The sequence below is a fragment of the Agelaius tricolor genome, unplaced genomic scaffold, assembly GCF_023055355.1.
Source record: "Agelaius tricolor isolate 1412-34295 unplaced genomic scaffold, bAgeTri1.0.p SCAF_20, whole genome shotgun sequence".
NCBI classification, from domain to species: Eukaryota; Metazoa; Chordata; class Aves; order Passeriformes; family Icteridae; genus Agelaius; species Agelaius tricolor.
The window spans coordinates 4,183,441-4,201,195 of NW_027269280.1; the positions used below are offsets into that span (position 1 = coordinate 4,183,441).

Consider the following 17,755-nt stretch of genomic DNA (forward strand, 5'->3'; position numbering starts at 1 on the left):
TTACAGTAAACACCTGTAAACTCTTACAGTAAATACCTGTAAACTCTTACAGTAAACACCTGTAAACTCTTATTCTCCTGGAGGATTTGAGCCAAGGATCCACCTTCAACTTGGCCATAGGGTCTGTAAAGGGAATGAAGCATGGGGAAAACCCAGCATGACACCAGAGCAGGCACCACACAGCACATCCAGAATGCCCCAGGCATAGTGCTAAGAAATGTTTATTTAAAAAAGCAAAGACATTGTAGGTGACACCAGTCACAGCAAAGGATCATTCATCACATTTTGTCCTTGGGCAATAAATTATGACGTGGAGCATCACGGTGCCCTTTGGAAGAGGTTGCCATGGAGGGATGCACTAGGAGGATACAAGCACAGATGTTTCCAATCTTCATATTTTTCAAGCAAGGAAGTGCCCTGTGGGGCCAATCCAGCATCCTGCACCCTCCAGCTTTCATCCATGGATGGGTGTGGGAGAGAAAAGCCTGGGAGCACCTGGATACGGCACCGGGAAATTCTCTGAATGCACAGGAACAGACAAAACCCAAGATATAAATATCACTTTTTGCTCACAGAGGTATAAGTAGACTAAATGCTAAATTCCAACATATTTCAGATGTTTCATCACATTATTTTCAGTGTATGTTAACAAGTACAAAGCAGGGTTTGAAGTTTTTTTTTTAAAAGCAACATTAGAATCAGGTTTTTTAGTTAATTAGCAAAGACTATTATGAAAGGTACAGTGACAATATTTGGTCTCTGAATTTTTTAAAAAGCATGAGTTTCACAGTATCAAAAGTGCTTATTAAAGAAATGTAGTGTAAAAACTGATAAGATGGTTGTGGTTCTGATGATGAATAATTTAGTGGCTGTAAGAAAGGTTACTGCAGCATTATACAAATTGAACAGTGCTCAGTTCACATAATTTCTTTTCATAACAATAAATATAAATAAATTTACAAATAGTAATACTGCCTAGCACAAGAATAGACAGAAGCACAATACACAAGACTATAAATCTATTTTTTTTTTAAATCCTAAAAATTGACATAATTCCTAAAATCCTCTAGTCAGTGATCAGTTTAATAGTTCAGTAGTACCACTTCCTTCAGGGATGAGGACTTTTACAAATCTAGATATAACAGTGGTCTGCTAGGGAGGTGAGTTTTCCTTTTTTAGTGGTTTTGCTCCTTTTTCCTACCTCCTAACAATAAATTAACAACAGTTACATCAGAAAAGTGTTAGTGGTGCAAACATCTCCAGGAACTGGGGGAGGTCTTTGTCCAATTTGGCAAATTAAGAAAAAATGACACACCAGGGGGGCACAATCAACACACTTGGGGCTGGCCAGCCCCTTGGCTTGTGGTGGCTTCTGTGGCAGTGGTGACACAGCAGCTCCACCACGGTGTGGAATAAATTTAATTCCCTTAACCAGGTGATTTTTAGCTCAGCTACATTCCGGTGAAAGTTCCTGCTGCCTTCCAGGTCCTCCTGGAGAGCTCCCCAGTCCCACAACACAAATGTCCACGCCCTTGCCATGGGGGAAAGTGGTTTTACAAGTCCCAGCTTGATTTATTTTGGCCTCACACGCTGGAAGCAGCCAACATATCCCAAAGCTGGACGAGCCCTTGGAGCTTCCCAGTCGGATTTTAACCATGGGGAAGAACCGTTCCCTCGGGATCCGTGGAACGGTGCCAAGCTCAGAGCAGAGGGATGGGTTTGTTGCCTTGGGGGTTCATGTACTGAGCAGCTGCCACATTGTCCAGGGTGGTGTAGGTGGTGTAAAGGCCAGTGACCTGCAGGTCGGAGAAGGAGCGGTCGCTGCCGCTGGACACGGGCGTGAGGCCGGGCGTGCCCAGCTCGCAGTCGGAGAGATGCAGGGGGGAGTTGCTGAAGGCGCCCAGGGTGTCCAGGCTGAAGCTGTCGTCTTTCATCTCCTCCCAAATGTTCCCTGGAAAAGATGGGATCAAGCTCACAGCAGCACATCCCCAGGTCCCCTGGGGCTGGGGCTAAAGGGCTGTATTCACTGCTCGAGGGTGGGACCACGGTGGTGCAAGGGGCAGCAAGTCTGATCCCCCAAATCCTGTGATTCCAGACCTTTCTCCAGCAAGTGTCTGATCCCCCAAATCCTGTGATTCCTGACCTTTCTGGGAAGCAAGTCTGATCCCCCAAATCCTGTGATTCCAGACCTTTCTGGGAAGCAAGTCTGATCCCCCAAATCCTGTGATTCCAGACCTTTCTGGGCAGCAAGTGTCTGATCCCCCAAATCCTGTGATTGCAGACCTTTCTCCAGCAAGTGTCTGATCCCCCAAATCCTGTGATTCCAGGCCTTTCTCCAGCAAGTGTGTCTGATCCCCCAAATCCTGTGATTCCAGACCTTTCTGGGTAGCAAGTGTGTCTGATCCTCCCCCCCCCCAGTTCCTGTGATTCCAGATCTTTCTGGGAAGGAAGTGTGTCTATCTCCCAGATCCTCTGCTTCCAGACCTTTCCAGACAGCACCTCTCTACCTGTGCTCTACCCAGGACCATGTCAGGCATTGCCACAAACCAGAGAAGTTCTACTTGCACAGAAGGAGAACCCCAAAGCACAACAGAGCTGTGTTTTCCCAGGGGCAGAGAGATGTGGTGTCCCAGATCCAGCTGGTTGGACACCCCTGCTTCCCCCCACTGGAGCCAGGAAAGTGCTTTGCTGTCCCACCTGGCGCAAGGACAAAAATCCACTAAGGGCCACCCAGGAAGTCACCCTGCAGATGCCACCACCCAACCCCATTCCAGAACATCCCACTGAGGATCCTGGCTGGATATTCAGCGTTAACACATCCACAAACCCCAGCTCTGCTCCCCCAGTGCCTTGCCCTGTACCTTGCAGTGCGAAATCCATGATGCTGGGATCCAGAGCGTCCACCTCCGTGCTCATGTCCAGCGCCACGTTGGGGAAGTCCGGGGCGCGTCCCATGGGGTGGTGGGGCAGGGGGCTGTGGCTCATGTCAGGCAGGGTGTGCAGAGGAGGGGTTTGTGCAGGTGCTGGAGAGTTGGGGGCGAGGCGAGCCTGGGTCTGGAGCTGGTGGTGCAGCGGGAGGGGCTGCAGGGACAGCGTCATGATGGGCTGGGGCTGGAGCTGGGACACGGGGATCCGGCCCAGGGGGGGCCCCTCGGGCTCTGCCGGCTTGTTGGGCCGCCTGCAGCTCTCGGGTCTGTCGGTGATCAGCTTGTCCAGCTCCTCTGCCCATTCCAAGGAGGAAAAGAGATGCTTTAACACGTTTGTTCAAGCGGGGACTGCCCAAAGAACAACTGTGTTCACGGCGTGAACTGATTGTCACAGTGTGAGACCCAGCACAGGCTGTGACTGTGCAGGGAGCAAAGAAACGTCACCTAATTCCTACCCCAAGGATCATTTCTTTAGCTTTCAGGATCATTTCTTTAGCTCGGTCAGGGATAACCACTTCCATGGTTATCCCTGACCGAGCTAAAGAAATGATCATGAAACTGCAGAGCAGCCCAGCCACCCCTGATGGCAGCTCAGCCCCAGCTGCAGAACTCTGTGGTCAGAGAAACGCTCAGAATTCTGCTTATCTGTAAGTACAAAAAAATTCTGCTTATCTCCCAAATAACTACAAAAAACTCCTGACTGTTGCAGTGGCCCTTTTGCCTTTAAACAAATAACATGTAATTTATCACTGACTGCATGTTACTGATTTTGTAGCAAAAAAATTCCAGTTGATTTTGTCAATACTGACCTCCTGAAAGCTTTGAAAATGTGTTTCTTTATAAATAGTAAATGTCATAAATAAGGGGGGGGATTGATAAATAAATAAGATTTAAATAATAAATATATTATAGAGAATATGATATATAATATATATCTATAGATATAGACATAGATAATATAGATTTTATAAGTATAATATATAATATAATATAATATTTTATTGGTAGATATATATTAGATATATATCTATATATTAGATAATATAGATAATAGATATAGCTACATAATGTTTATAATATTACAGTATAAATAACATTAAATTCTATTTTATAAATAAGAAAATGTCTTAGAAAAGGGAGAATTTTGCAGAAGAACAGGCAAGAAACAGCATTAAAGTGCTTCTCTTTGAAAAGTGCATTAAATATGACTCAATATGAAAATATTCCCCCAAACAGTAACCCTGGAGGCAGCAGAGCCGTGCAGGGAATGCCATGGATGTGCAGGACGGGGAATGTCGGCCCTACCTGGGTTAGCCATGCTCCTGTGAATAGCAGCCAAATCCTTCCTCTTCCACTTCTGCATCTCCTCCTCCATCTTGTCGATCTTGGCGGGGTTGAGGGCCCACAGGCAGCCCTTGCGGGAGGTCCCGCTCAGTTTGTTCTCCACCTTCTCAAAGCACTTGTTCAGGGACAGGTTGTGGCGCACGGAATTCTTCCACCCATCAGGGGCAGTCTGCAAGTGGCAGGAAGGGGTTAATGGGAGCAGCCCACAGGTGTCACTATGATATTTCCTGAAAAATCCCTTTGCTGGGGTTTTTTCTCCCGAGAAGCTGAGAAGCCTCAGAAAGGAAATGTAAACGATAATTATCTGATCGCCTCTCCCTGTGTTTTGCTGCTTTGGAATGTGGCAGGTGCATCTTTGATTGGTTCCATGTGAATTGTTTTTACTTAACGACCAATCTCAGTCCGGCTGTGTCAGACTCTCTGGTCAGTCATGGGATTTTATTGTCATTCTTGTCTAACCTTCTCATGTATCCTTTCTCTTTCTTTAGTAGAATTTTTGTATATAATTACTTTTAATATATCATATCATATCATATCAGCCTTCTGAGAACCTGGAGTCAAATTCTCATCTCTCACCTCGTCCTGGGGACCCAACAACACCACACCACGGGGGAAAGGAGGCTGGGATGTGGCATTTCCAAGCTGGGAAATGCCCAGGTACCTTGAAGTAGGGGAAGTGCTCCTTCATGAAGCTGTAGATCTCACTCACGGGCAGGCTCCCAGTCTTGCTGTTCTTCAGCGCCATGGCAATCAAACAGCTGCGGGCAGGAAACCCAGGAATGGCTTGGAATCATGGAATGGCTTGGGTGGGAAGGGACCTTAAAGCTCATCCAGTTCCACCCCCTGCCACCTTCCACTAGCCCAGGTTGCTCCAAGTCATGTCCAGCCTGGCCTTGGGCACTTCCACAGCGGAATTCCTTCCCAATATCCCATCTAACCCTGCCTCTGGCAGTGGGAACTCACTCCTCTTGTCCTGTCACTCCATACCTCCTTCTGGTCTAGCAACCTTGGACCCACCTCTTCAGACACAGACAGTGGGATCCTGGGATTTCTGCTCCCAAGGGCTCAGAAATCACAGAATCACAGGATGAGCTGATTTAGAAGGGACCCACAAAGATCACTGAGTCCAGCTCCCGGCTCTGCACAGCACCATCCCCAGGAGTCACACCACATTCCCAAAAGGATTGTCCAAACTCTTCTTCTTGGGCTCTGCCAGGCCTGGTGCTGTGACCACTTCCCCGTGATCCTCAAATTTTACTCCTCTGTGCTGTTACTCTCTCACTGCTCTCCAGGAATTACTTTGCTTGTTCACTCCTGCTACCCCTCAGAGGCAGCTTCCACACAACTCCTGCGTGGATGAGGGGATTTTTGTTCCCTCCCAAAGGACTCAGACACCCCTGCAGTGTCACAGCTATCCCAGGAGAGGCTGCAGGCAATGTGCCTCCTGCTCCCCACTCACCTGTAGGAGTAGATGGGCTTGGGATAATGCTTTGGGTGCAGTTCCTGGGCAGAGTGGGGAGCCAGGCGTGGCTGGGAATAGTGTGGCTGTGTCCCATAGGATGTGTTGTAGATTGCTGCTGGGTTACACTGTGTGCACAGGGAAAAGAAGGGAAGTGACAGATGCAAAATGTCCAGTGGGTGTGTGGGTTTATTTTGGGATATTTTGGTTTTCTATTAAAAGACATCTAGGTTTGTTCTTGGCAGGTACTTCAAGACAGACAACAAGCACATACCAGTACCTGCTGGGGGTTCTGGGCCAGGGCAAACACCTGCTGGGAGTGAGGAGGAGGAGGATGAGGAGGAGGATGAGGAGGAGGAGGAGGGAAGAGCTGCTGCTGTGTTTGCAAACCAGGGGACAGCTGCCCACCCACGGCGTAGGGGCTCATCTGCCGAGAGAAACACAACAGTCAAGGAATTCCACCACCTTATCCAAGGAGCTGGGGCAATAACGAGCCACCAGGGCCTGCTCTTACATTGGCTCCATGTGTGGAAATGGAATTGAGGCCCAGGATCCCCTGGGGGAGGCTGGCCTGGACGTGGATCATCGCTCCGGGCGTCGAGTGCATCGCGTTCCCCACAGCACCTGGCGCGGAGAGAGGAAGGCAAGGGATGCTCCCATGGAAGCACAGCTCAGGGAAGGAAGGAAGGAAGGGGGTTAATGGATGCAGCTGAGTACAGGGAAGCTCTGGAGTGGAGAATCCAACCTCTCTGGCTTTTCACAGCTTGCCCAGACGACATCAGCTGCTCCCAAAACTCGTTAGGCAGGGAATGAGAGGCGGCAGCTGTTTAACAGCCCACGGTGGTGACACAGACACTGTGTCTTACAAAAGAGAAACAACACATTCAGCATCAGCTGGATTTGTGCTCTCAGGCAGGCAGGGTGACACTCTGAGCTCTGTGGTGTGTATTTACCTAAAGAATGTTCACAAGGGAAAGAAAGGAGTTTGACCAACATACGCTGCAAGGCTGCAAGAAGCAAAGAGGCGTGAGGTAAATGAGGTGCCCTTTGCTTTATCAGCGTTGAAACAAAGCAAAAAAGATTAATTATCTCGTTTCAGAGGTGTTGAAAACCTCTGAAAGCCAGGACTTAAAATACCTCAGCCCAACAGGGCACCAGCAGCTGCACTGAGCAGCAATTCCCGTGGGATCTGAGTGTTACCCGTGCTGGAGCTCTCTCCCTCTTGGAATGGGGGAAGGCACCAGCAGAGCCCTCAAGAGAAGCCAGCAGGCTCCAGGTCCTTGGACAGGAAGCAAAATGTAAAAGGATAGGAAAAGGGAGCCTGAGGGGGGGTGTCAGGGGCAGGCTGTGCTGTTCAAGGAGCAGTTATCCCCATGTCCCATCCCACAGTACCTGTCTGCTGGAGCAGGGCACTCGGGGCCCCCAGGCTGAAATCCATTCTCCCACTGGCCATCTGCTGGAGCCGAGGCACATCCACGGATGTCAGCCAGGACAGGGACTGCAAATCCCCTGGGAGCTCATCCTCACTCAGCTGGGATGGGTCTGAGGCCAGGAGCCTGCAAAGCAGCAGGGAAGGTTAACAGGGAGCAGGAATTGCTGCATTGTCCCTGGAAAGAGATGGATGGGTGCCAAAGCTCCTGCAGGTCAAGGGGAAGAACCACCAGGCTGGAATTCTGTATCCAAATCCAGATGTGCCCTGTGGTTTCACAGCTGGTTTCTGACACCCTTTACCTGGTCTTGTGTTCCTTTGTCCAGTCTGGAACATTTTGGTTGAGAAAACCTCTTGTGGAGCATTTGTAGGGGAAGCAGGCCCAGGAACCCAGCAGAGAAACTGCCTGGAAACAAACCCACACTGATTCCTTATTTTCACATCTGTCAGAAATTTGCACTTGTTTGGCTTTGATGGGGGAGAAACCAGGACTTAGAACCTGATCATTCTGCATTAACCCTGCAATCCAGAGCCTTGGGAGGAGCTCTGTGCCCAGCTCCTGGGGAACGTGTGTGCTGCTGCTGCTGGAACACCTGGAAAAACTTTTCCCAGCCCCTGGATCCTGTCAGTAGTGACAGATCAGCAGTTGCATAAAAAGAACTCCACAGGCTGAACTGCTGATATCTCCCATTCAGATACATGAAGTTATTGGTACTTAAAAAACCAATTTTTAGGCAGTTTTTGACAGAGCAAAGGACCAGAATGAAAGGTTTGAGAGGTTTTGGCACCATATCTGCCAGGCACCAGCAACAACAGCAGGCACAGCTGTGACAGGCTGCTTTTGGTTTAAAGCTCTGCTTTTGACACCTTTTACATGCTCCAGATCACCCGTTTTGCTTTGCTTCTGATGGAGCACGTGGTACAAAACAGGAATATTGGAATATATTTACAGTACTCAAAAATTCCTGTGTGGTCCAAATCCCCGTTAAAGTTGATAAGAGAACTCTTGCAAATGAAAGGCTAAATTAATTAATTTATGTGGAACAGTATTACAGGAGTCACTGGTACCTTGAGGAGTAAAGCAGTAATTAGGACATGTCAGGAAGTTGTCACTCGACACCCAGGGTAAACCTAAAGGGATTCAGATCCAGAAAAACATCTTTATCTCTCAGAAGAACATAATTTAGTTGGATGCATCTGATTTTGCTTTCAAACCCTTTTGCTTTCAAGAGCTCTCAGAGATGTGTTAAAGTGGTGTCTGCTGCTGATGCGTGTTTGCTGCCAAGTGATGCTGCAGGAACCTTAAATAAATCTGGTCTCTTGCTGAAGCATCTTTTATGTTTTACACGACTCTAAATCAGCTTAAAAGAGCAAGGCAGAACTCCAGTGCCTGCCTGCCCTGGAGCTTTCAGCTCCTCTATTCAGGAATTCCAGAAACACCTTTCAAGGCTCCCTGAACCACTGTCGGGGAGATCTTTAAAGCAAAACGCCACTTGTTTGCAAAAAGATTTTGTATAGGAGAAAAGGGGGGGGGAAAGAATCAACACGGGACCAAGAGCCAAAGGAAAAAAAAAAAAAAACCCTCTTCAAATCTCCCTCTCAGCCTACCCCGCGTTCTCTCTCCTACTGTAGTTATAGGGCAATAATTAGCATTGCCATGGTTACGCCGTTATTTCGCCAGGCTTGGGGACTTCCATCCATTAAAAAAAAAAAAAAACAACAAAAAACCCAAACCCAAAAAAAAAAAAAAAAAGCAAACCCCATCAGGTGACGGCTCTCCCGGCTCGGAGATTGGCTGGATTGGAAGAAAACAGGGGCATGAAATTATTTGAAAACGGGGCAGGCTCGGGGGTCGTTCGCAACAGTTGGTTCGGCGCAGGGGGAGCCGCGGGCCCTTTGTGCGCCCAACGCCCGCCGCCCGCGGCACGTGTCCCCTTTGTCTTTGGGGACCCCGCTTAATTGTCCCACCCCCCCCCACCCGCTCCCTCTTTACAAACCTCCCATTAATCTGCCCCGAGTGACAGGCGACACACAACACACGTCCCCTCGCCATCTGGCACCCCGCGCCCCGCCGGCACTAACGGGGTCAGCGCTGCGCATCGCGGAGAATCTGCGGGATCAGCCCTTCCCCCGGGCTGGATCAGCCCTGCCGGGCCGCACTCCCGGCCAGCCGCGGCTCCTGCCCGGCCCTCACCCGGGATGCTCCCAGCCCTGGGGAGGTGGGACAGCGTGTCCCGCTCAGCATCCGCGCCAGGCACACGGATAGCGGCGAGGAAAGGCTCTGGTGTCGGCTGGGAAATTGTTGTTGCCGTATGAGGCTCTGCTTTAAGTGGATATGAAGATGTAATAGTATTTAGTAACTAGAGAAGTGTGCAAGACAGCTCTTTCTCCAAGTCAATGGTCTCCTTTCCCTTCCTTTCCCTTCCTTTCCCTTCCTTTCCCTTCCTTTCCTTTCCTTTCCCTTCCCTTCCCTTCCCTTCCCTTCCCTTCCCCAGTTCCTTTAAAGCCACCTCAGCCTGTTCACTACGGTTTTTTTTTTTAAAAAAATGGATTTGCTAGTTATCAGATTAACATCCTGTTAAAAATGAAGGAAAAAGCAAATTCAATCGGAATTACATCCCTGCCCGTGGCAGAGGGTTGAAACAAGATATTTAAGGCCCATTCCAACCCAAACCATTCTGGGATTCTGTGATTCCATGATTTGATGATTTTGTAACTCCATTATTTGATAATTTGATTTCAAGCTTAAGGATTATTCTTCTGGCTGCCTTCAAAACCAATGTTGAGATCTCTCATGTCTTAAAGAATGTGAAATTTTAAAGAATTCCCATTGCTGCCTGGCTGAGGAGTTTTAAAGGTCTGGGGATATTCTGTAGCATAAACCCCGCACATCTCCCAGGCCACAGGCTCAATGTGTGCCCTGCTTCCAGTGAAGAAATTCTAATTTAACTGCAAAAAAAAAGAGAGAGCCAAGCACAGGAATAACCAACACTGTCATCTCCTGGGGTCCAATCTTTCTGACCTGAGAATTGCCTGTGCCAAGACAGCTGCAGATCCATAAGTTGGAATACCAGGTGGGATTGGATTCAGTTCCCCACCTCATCTCACTTTGGAGGATAAACCCCAGGAGTATAAAATCCAGAAGGCCAAACTCCACGAGGATAGACTCCAGGAGGATAAATTCCAGGAGGACAAACTCCAGGAGTCAGAGCTCCTGCCTTTGGCTGGGTGTTCACAGCCCCTGGCACAATGGGGCACTGTGGTAAAAGCAGCCTTTCAGTGCATGTAAATGAGATAAATAGTGATAGGCTGTAATTAATGCACTGCTGAGCCTCCCCTGCTCATTCCCAGGACTCCTGGAGCAGCCAGGGAGTCACTGAAGCCCAGGAGGGAGAGGCTGCAGCCCCACCAGAGGTGTTGCAAACGTGGTGGTGTTTTTTTCAGTGTGTGTAAAATGATGCAACTCCACTTTTACCCCTCTGCTTTCAACTCTCTGCAGTAAAATATCCCATGCTTCTGTTTCTCTCCTAGAGAGGCACCTGCAAGGATGAGAGTCCAGAGGGTGCTGAGGGTTTAAAGCCCAGTTCTCATGTGTATCCCAGGATGCTGATCCTGGGAAAGGTGCCTGGAACACCGGGTGTGACACAGAAATGCTCCTTGGCACTGTTAGTCTTTACAATCTGCTCTGGAGTTATCTGCCCAAAATATTTATCCCATCAGCGTAATTGGATCAGGAACGCCTTGGAATGAGACCCCTTTCCAGATCTGATTGTGGCAAAGCTCACCAGAGCCTGCCAGCAGCACAAAACCCTCACTCACAGCTACCTAAAGGTATTTTCACCTTTTTCTCCCCACCATCAAGGGCATCCTGCTGGCACAAGGTGGAATTGGGAGTCATTCCTGGCCTGGCCTTGCAGGAGTTTAACACCAGAGCTGGATCTGAGCCTGAACTCACCAGTGGGGCTTTGCCACCTTCCCTCAGGCTGAGCTCAGGGCGGTTCCTCCCCTTGGGAACCATTGCCAGGGGAATTATCCATGAATTATCCACCTCCACATTGCATAGGATGGTGAACTCAGGCCTGGAGACCATAAGGATCATCTCAACAACTCATCACCTCCACCTGAAACACAGCCAGGCCAAAACCCCTCAGCTGCATTTGGGATATTCCAGGGTTTTGAGTCTCACTCAGTGGACAGGGTTTTTTCCCATTTTCAGCACTGCCACCTGAAATTTTAGCCCAGGCTTAGGTGCCAAAACTGCTCATCAGGCAGGAACAACTGGGTGATGAGTTGTTAATTAACTGTTTGCAATGGTTTATCCAGTCAGAGACAACTGGACAGGAAGAGTCCAAAGGAAACCTCTTCTAGAAGTGGTGTTTTCCTTTGTCTGGGATTACACAAAACCCTCGGGGCAAGCACAGAGAGCTCTTATGTGCAAGACAAGGAAAAGATTTGTATTGTGACTCTCCAGCTGTGTCCATGGTGAAGTGTCCTCTGTTTTACTGAAGGATTCAACTTCCCCATCTCCTGCAGCTCCTCATTCCAGCTGCTCTGCTCCTTCCCTTTAAGCCCTTCCCCTCCATTTTCCTGCCTCCCAGCTGCTTTTCCTCCCACTATTTTCTGCTTTCCACACTCACAACCAGCTGCCTCTTCCAACTTGATTCTGCCCCAGCTCCTCTCCTGCTTTACCAGCAGCTCCCAGAGTTTTTGGTCTCTGATTCCTCCCTGAAGGCACAACACACACCCAGTCCCACCCCTCTCTCTGTCTTCAAGATCTCTGAGCTATTTCTGGCCTTGCTGGAAATCAGAACAGAAATTAAGCTTTAAGAGGGTCCCTCCTTATCTATAACTCAAGAAACATTGTCTTATCAGAACAAAAACTAGCGAGGAAAAAGCAAATATCATCATGAACCTGGCAGGTGGTGATGGTCTCCTTTCCTCGCTCCATGCTGGACCCTCTGAAAATCTCCTGCAAAGGTACTTGGCACTAAGAACAGGCTACAGCTGCACTCCTGGAGCCTTTTATCCATCCCAGCTCCCCATTTCACAACCCCCATTACACCACTTTCCTGTGGGATCAGTGGAAAACTGAATTACAGTGAAAGGTGTAGTGCTTAAACACAAGAGGAAATGAGTGACAGCAGCACTGCACCCCCAGCCACTCATTCCCTGCTCTGCCCTAACCATCCCTAGGCTGGGATTTGCCAAATACAGCTGGGATCTGACTCTGGAACCCATTTGGGAAAAAATCTCGAACCAAACAACTGAAAAATCAGCCCTTTGATCGACGTCAGAACAAGAAAAACGTGCTGAAGCACCAGGCACTGAAGGGATGTTTTAGATTAAAACCAGGACCATGGTCAGACTGGGAAGCTGCTTTTTCCTTGGGAATTGCTGTTCATTAGCACTGGAGCCTTGTGTAGGTGTCAGAGCAGTGTGGAGGGGATATCAGCTCTACAGCCTGTCCCTGGGCAGGACTCTGAGAACCCCCTCAGCCTCTGGGCCTGCAGCAGCTCCTCTTCCTGCACATGAGCCTCTGGGATCCCCCAGGAATGCTGGAAAAATCCCAATTCCCTTCCTCTTTCCCTGTTTTGGCCTTTCTGAGGTACGGGATGAGCCCCTTCTGCTCTCACAGGACCCCGAGGGGCTGCCCCAAACCAGCCCCTCCAGCTCCGGGAGAAGCAAAAGGCCACAAATTTTATTCCTCCAGATCAGCACATTTCAGGAGTGCTGAGGAAACAGTTGTGCTAATCCACTTAAATCAATCCAGTTTGACTGATTCCTTGGAGGTTTCTCACTTCTTTTTTTTTTTTTTTTTTTTTTTTGGAAAGAATGAAGCCACTCCCGTGCTGGAATTCCTGGGGCACTCGGAGTCATTATCTCACTGCCCATCAGACAGCACGGGAGTGTCACAGGAATGGACACTGGCGTTTTCTCCAGGAACAATTAGGGTGTTGTTAGTGATGCATTTGCAACCTTTTGTGTGCACACTCCCATCCCATCCATCCATCCATCCATCCATCCATCCATCCGTCCGTCCATCCCAGGGGACAGAGGTGTCACTTCCTCTCCAGAAACCCCAAACATGAGAGGACAACAAATGTGCTCAAATTCGAGATTTGCCATCTTTTTCCACACTGGAATGCTGTCACGTGTGGAATTTATGGAGTACAGCAGTACTGCGCTTCTTAATCTGATTTTACACTAAACTATGGCAACATAAAGTAATGAAGGAAAAAATTGATCAGACTAATGAGGTAATGTAATGGATTTTTGTAGAATGTAGACAATTTTTTAAGAATCAAAGAGATAATTAAAATGGGGTAAAGGACAATATAATCTAATATATTGAATTATTAATGATTGACACCTTTTGATCAAAAATTTAAAGCTTAATTCCCATTTAACATATAGAAAATGCATTGCAAGGCCTTCAGAATTCTCCACAAGGCTTCTGTCAACTGGAAATACATAATAAAACAAAAACATAGAAATGTGGTCCTTACACCAAATATTGTTGGATCAGATCTTAAAATCAAAATGACAGATTCCATATTTCAATTCAAAATATTGCTTGAAGGCCACAGCACCCAGGAGCTGACGAACCTGCATTCCCAGGAAACAGCCCATAAACTCCATGGAAAAGCCTGGAGCTGGCTCCTGTAATTGGCACAGCTTTGTGCTGGAGCTACCGTGACCCCCCACTGCATAGAAAACTCGTGGTCTGCCTGTGCTGTGATTTAAAAATCAAAGTAATGGCACTAAAACATGTTAATTATTAATTATGATTAACAAGGATGAAGTGCTAAGGGTTAAAAAATCTTGGTGTGTTACAACTCTCTATTTTCATTCCCTTAAATGTGATATGGAATTATTAGAAATATTTGTCAGCTCTGCAAGGGTAAATATATTGAATATGGTGGCATTTTCTGTAGGAAACTAAGAGAGGCAGCTGCTAAAATAACGAATTACTTTGCATTGCAGCCAGGCAGTGACAGCACCATAAAAACAGGCAGTGGAGGAGCTCTGATGGCCCTTAATCATCCCCGTGCTGTTTTATATCCCAGAGCTGCTCTGCTGGGAGAGATGTTTGCCTAAAATCATTTTACTGGGGTGCAAAAAGTCCTGGGATTTCACACAGCAGCCAAAAGCAGCCAAAACCTCATCACCACCCCGAGCCACAGCAAATTTACTGCAGCTGCTTTGGAGCTGCACAGTTCAAAGATTTGCTAAAATCAGATTTTTGCCACATTCCTTTTACCAAAAAAAAAAAAAAAAAAATTAAAAAAAATGTTAAAAGTTGCAAAATCCCAAGTTTTCCAGCTGCAAGCATAATCTGCCTGCAAACTGATGGGTGGCTGGGGGTTTGATCCCCTCCCTTCCCAGCGGAGCCGGGGCTCCTCCAAGTCCAACTGTCCCATTGAAAGATTCCAAATGAGACACAAGAGTATTCTCAGCACAGCCCCAGCCTCCCTCTCGCTAATTGGAGGCCATTCCCCATTTTGTGGAGCCTTGATGCTCCCCCATGGAGAACTCAGGACTGTGGGTTCCAGTCTTGGACTGTGGTGACAGCAGGAGAGTAAACAGAGCTGATAGAATTTGACAGGTCTATTCTTTTCTTAAAATCATTCAGTCTAAAAGATTTTCTTTTACATAATCCAAAGTGTTTTCTCATGAAGTAGGACAAATACTGCTCTGCATTTATGGTGCAGTTCAGATTTTATGCATTTTTATCAGAATTTGCCACTATTAAACCAGGTCAAATAATTCGTTTTAAAGCCGTGGTAAAAAAAAATCACAAGTGGGTGAAAAACTTTAGGGAACTGAGTTCAAAACGTTTCACAGAGGACCCAAAGCTGGTTTTTAAAAAGAGGAAAAGAAGAAAGTTATGATTTTTTTTTACTGCAGTAAGAGAAATCCTATCTTTCTCCCCCAAAAAGCCTTTTTTTTTTCCTGCAGCTCTGAGTTCAAGAACAGTTCCCTCCTTTAAAAAGGGGCTTTGTTAAGGTGGTGAATTCTGCAGGGCACTGAAGATCCAGCCTTAAATCCACGTCCCCAGAAGTCCCTCTCACCCACACCCTTCCTTAAATCCCCAATAATTTCTTCACCAATATTTACGTAGCCAAGAAAAATGCCCCGAGCAAACAGTGCCTCGGTGCAGAGCAAAAGCAGAGGCACAAACCTTTTCCCCAGAGGCTGCAGGGACTAAAACAAATCCCTTGTTGAGCTGCAAGAGGCTGAGCTGCAGCCTGTGCATTTTGAATAGAGAGAGGCCAGGAGAAGAATACCTGCAGCAGCCCCAGGAGAGGTTGCAAACCCCTCAGGCTGGGAGGAAGGAGTCTCTCAATGCTCATTTTATATATATATTTTTTTTTTAAAAAAGGAATTAATTTTCTTCTGGTTTGCTTTCTGTTTTGTTGTGAGAACTGGGACGTGTTGTGTGTGCTCTGTATTTGTTGGAGCTTTGCATCATGTGACAAAATGTAACCTAACATAACCCAGGGCTCTGTAACTCATGCAGAACCCTCCTGTAACCTCCAACAATGCTTGGAAATGATAAATGGAAGCACGGTGGTGCAGGTAAATTAAATCATGAAAGGCTCTTGGCAAAGCCAGGTTTGTTCCCACCCATATTAAAAGCCCTTTGACAGGTTGTCAGTGCTTTGGAGGGCTACACAAGTGCTTGTTTTAATTAAAAACTCCTCCAGTGTCTCTTGTTTAGTCTCTCCATGACTGCTCCACAACAATGCAAAAAAGTGATCTGCAAGGGAACTTTTAAATTATTATATTTTAACAGGAATCTCCTTCTGTGGCAAGGCTCACACAGGACAGAGAATTTAGAGAGAGGTCAGCCCAAGGTTTTGGAGGTGTATTTATCAAATATAGGTTAGTATCAAAATCAGAGAATCACAGAATGACAGAATGGTTATGGATGTAAAAGACCTCCAAGATTATCAAGTCCAGCCTTCATCCAAATCCCACCAATGTGAATACTTTAAACAGGAATGTTTCTAAATAAGGAATGCATTGTAACTGGTCATCAGCTTTACAAATCTTATTTAGAGTGGAGAAACAATTCAGATAGCTTAAAAAAAATAAAGAAGAAGAAGAAGAAAAGTGGATTTCTACGTACTAAAAGGATTTTTTAGGAAGCAAGGAGGAAGCAGCAGGAGTTGGCAGCTGTGCCAGTGCAGTGCACGTTTTTGAGACGGATCAAACCTCACCTGTACTCCTGCGAGGGGTGGTGGTTTTGCCCTGAATTCCTAATGATTCCTGACATTATGGACGGGATATCGCTCTCTATCATCTCCTGGGGAAGCAGCAGAAGGCAGCGGTCAGCAGCAGTAGCTATCCAGCACTTCAGCAGCGGCGGGAGCCACCGACCCCGCCCGAGCCCCGGCACCGGGCCCGGCCCGGGCACCGGCACCGCCAGGTGCGCTGCTGGCACCGGGAAAGGCAGGAAAGCACATCCCGGGGATGATCCCAGCCCAGAGAGGGACCCCTGAGGGAGGGACAGCGACCCACAGGGCTGAGGGGACCGGGAGCACCGAGCCAGCCGCTCTTACCCCCCGAACAGCATCCGTCGCATTTTGGGTGAAAAAGCTGCAGGAGCTGCAGCGGCCGGGGCGCGGGGATGAGGGGAGACCCCAGCCCTGGAAGCCCAGCCCTGGAAGGGGAGCCCGGGGGAATCCCAGCGCCGCTGCCCAGGGATGGAGGGAGCCTGGTGGCTCCCAGCGCCGCGGATGGAAGGGGAATCCCAAATCCGGGAGAATCCCCAGACCGCTGCCCCAGGGATGGAGGGAGCCGGGGAGAACCCCAGCCCCGCACCCACGGGGATGGAGCGAGCCCGGAAAAACCCCAGACCCGCAGCCTCGGGAAGGGGGGATCAGGGGGACACCCCAAACCCGGGGATGGACGAGCCCTGGTGCCTCAGTTTGGAGCGAACCCCGGCATTCCCACCCCGCTGCCCCGGGCATGGATGGATGCAGGGAACCCGGGGGTCCCCCATCCCTGCTGCCCCGGCATGGAGGGAGCCTGGGGGTCCCCATCCCCGTCCCCCCACCCCCGCCCGGCGCTGCCGCCGCTCCGTGCACCAACCTGTCGGGCGGGGCCCCGGGGCCGCCCGGAGCTCGGCGGGCGCTCGGTGCGCGGGGCCGGCGGCGGGGCCGCGCTCCGGCCCCGGTTTAAATTTCCCTCTCCGGAGCTGTCCAGCCCCGAGCATGCGCGGCCCGGCCCGGGGTCAGCGCCGGGGCAGGGCCGGGCAGAGCCGCCCCCGCCCCCGGTGCCCCCGCCCCGCCGCACCGGGCAGCGCGGGCGGGCAGCGCGTCCCAGCGGAGAGCGGCGAATGGGAAAGGGGGAAAAGCCCGGATTGACCGAACTTTGTGCAACTTTCCGCGGGGAGGAGGGGGAGGGATCCGCCCGCTCAAACGGGCACCGGCGGGAGGAGAGCGGAGCTGGGGCGGGGGGGCGGCTCGGGGGAGTCGGTGCTCAACGCGCGGTGCCCGGTACCGGTGCTCAGTGCCCGGTACGCGGTGCCCGGTACCGGTGCTCGGTGCCCGATGCTCAGCGGATGCTCGGTACCCGGTGCCCCGCTCG

The 17,755-nt window shown here is 49.2% G+C and overlaps 1 protein-coding gene across 1 annotated transcript; it reads right to left on the reverse strand.

The window, feature by feature from the left end:
- Positions 1-221: 221 nt before the first annotated feature.
- Positions 222-16,466, reverse strand: FOXN4 (forkhead box N4). Its single transcript, XM_071444899.1, has 9 exons — positions 16,384-16,466; positions 7,123-7,286; positions 6,245-6,354; positions 6,011-6,157; positions 5,731-5,858; positions 4,933-5,029; positions 4,233-4,440; positions 2,862-3,221; positions 222-1,951 (listed from the first exon to the last, which is right to left on the reverse strand). The coding sequence occupies exons 1-9, from the start codon at positions 16,464-16,466 to the stop codon at positions 1,701-1,703; spliced, it is 1,548 nt and encodes a 515-aa protein (XP_071301000.1). The 3' UTR covers positions 222-1,700.
- Positions 16,467-17,755: the final 1,289 nt, after the last annotated feature.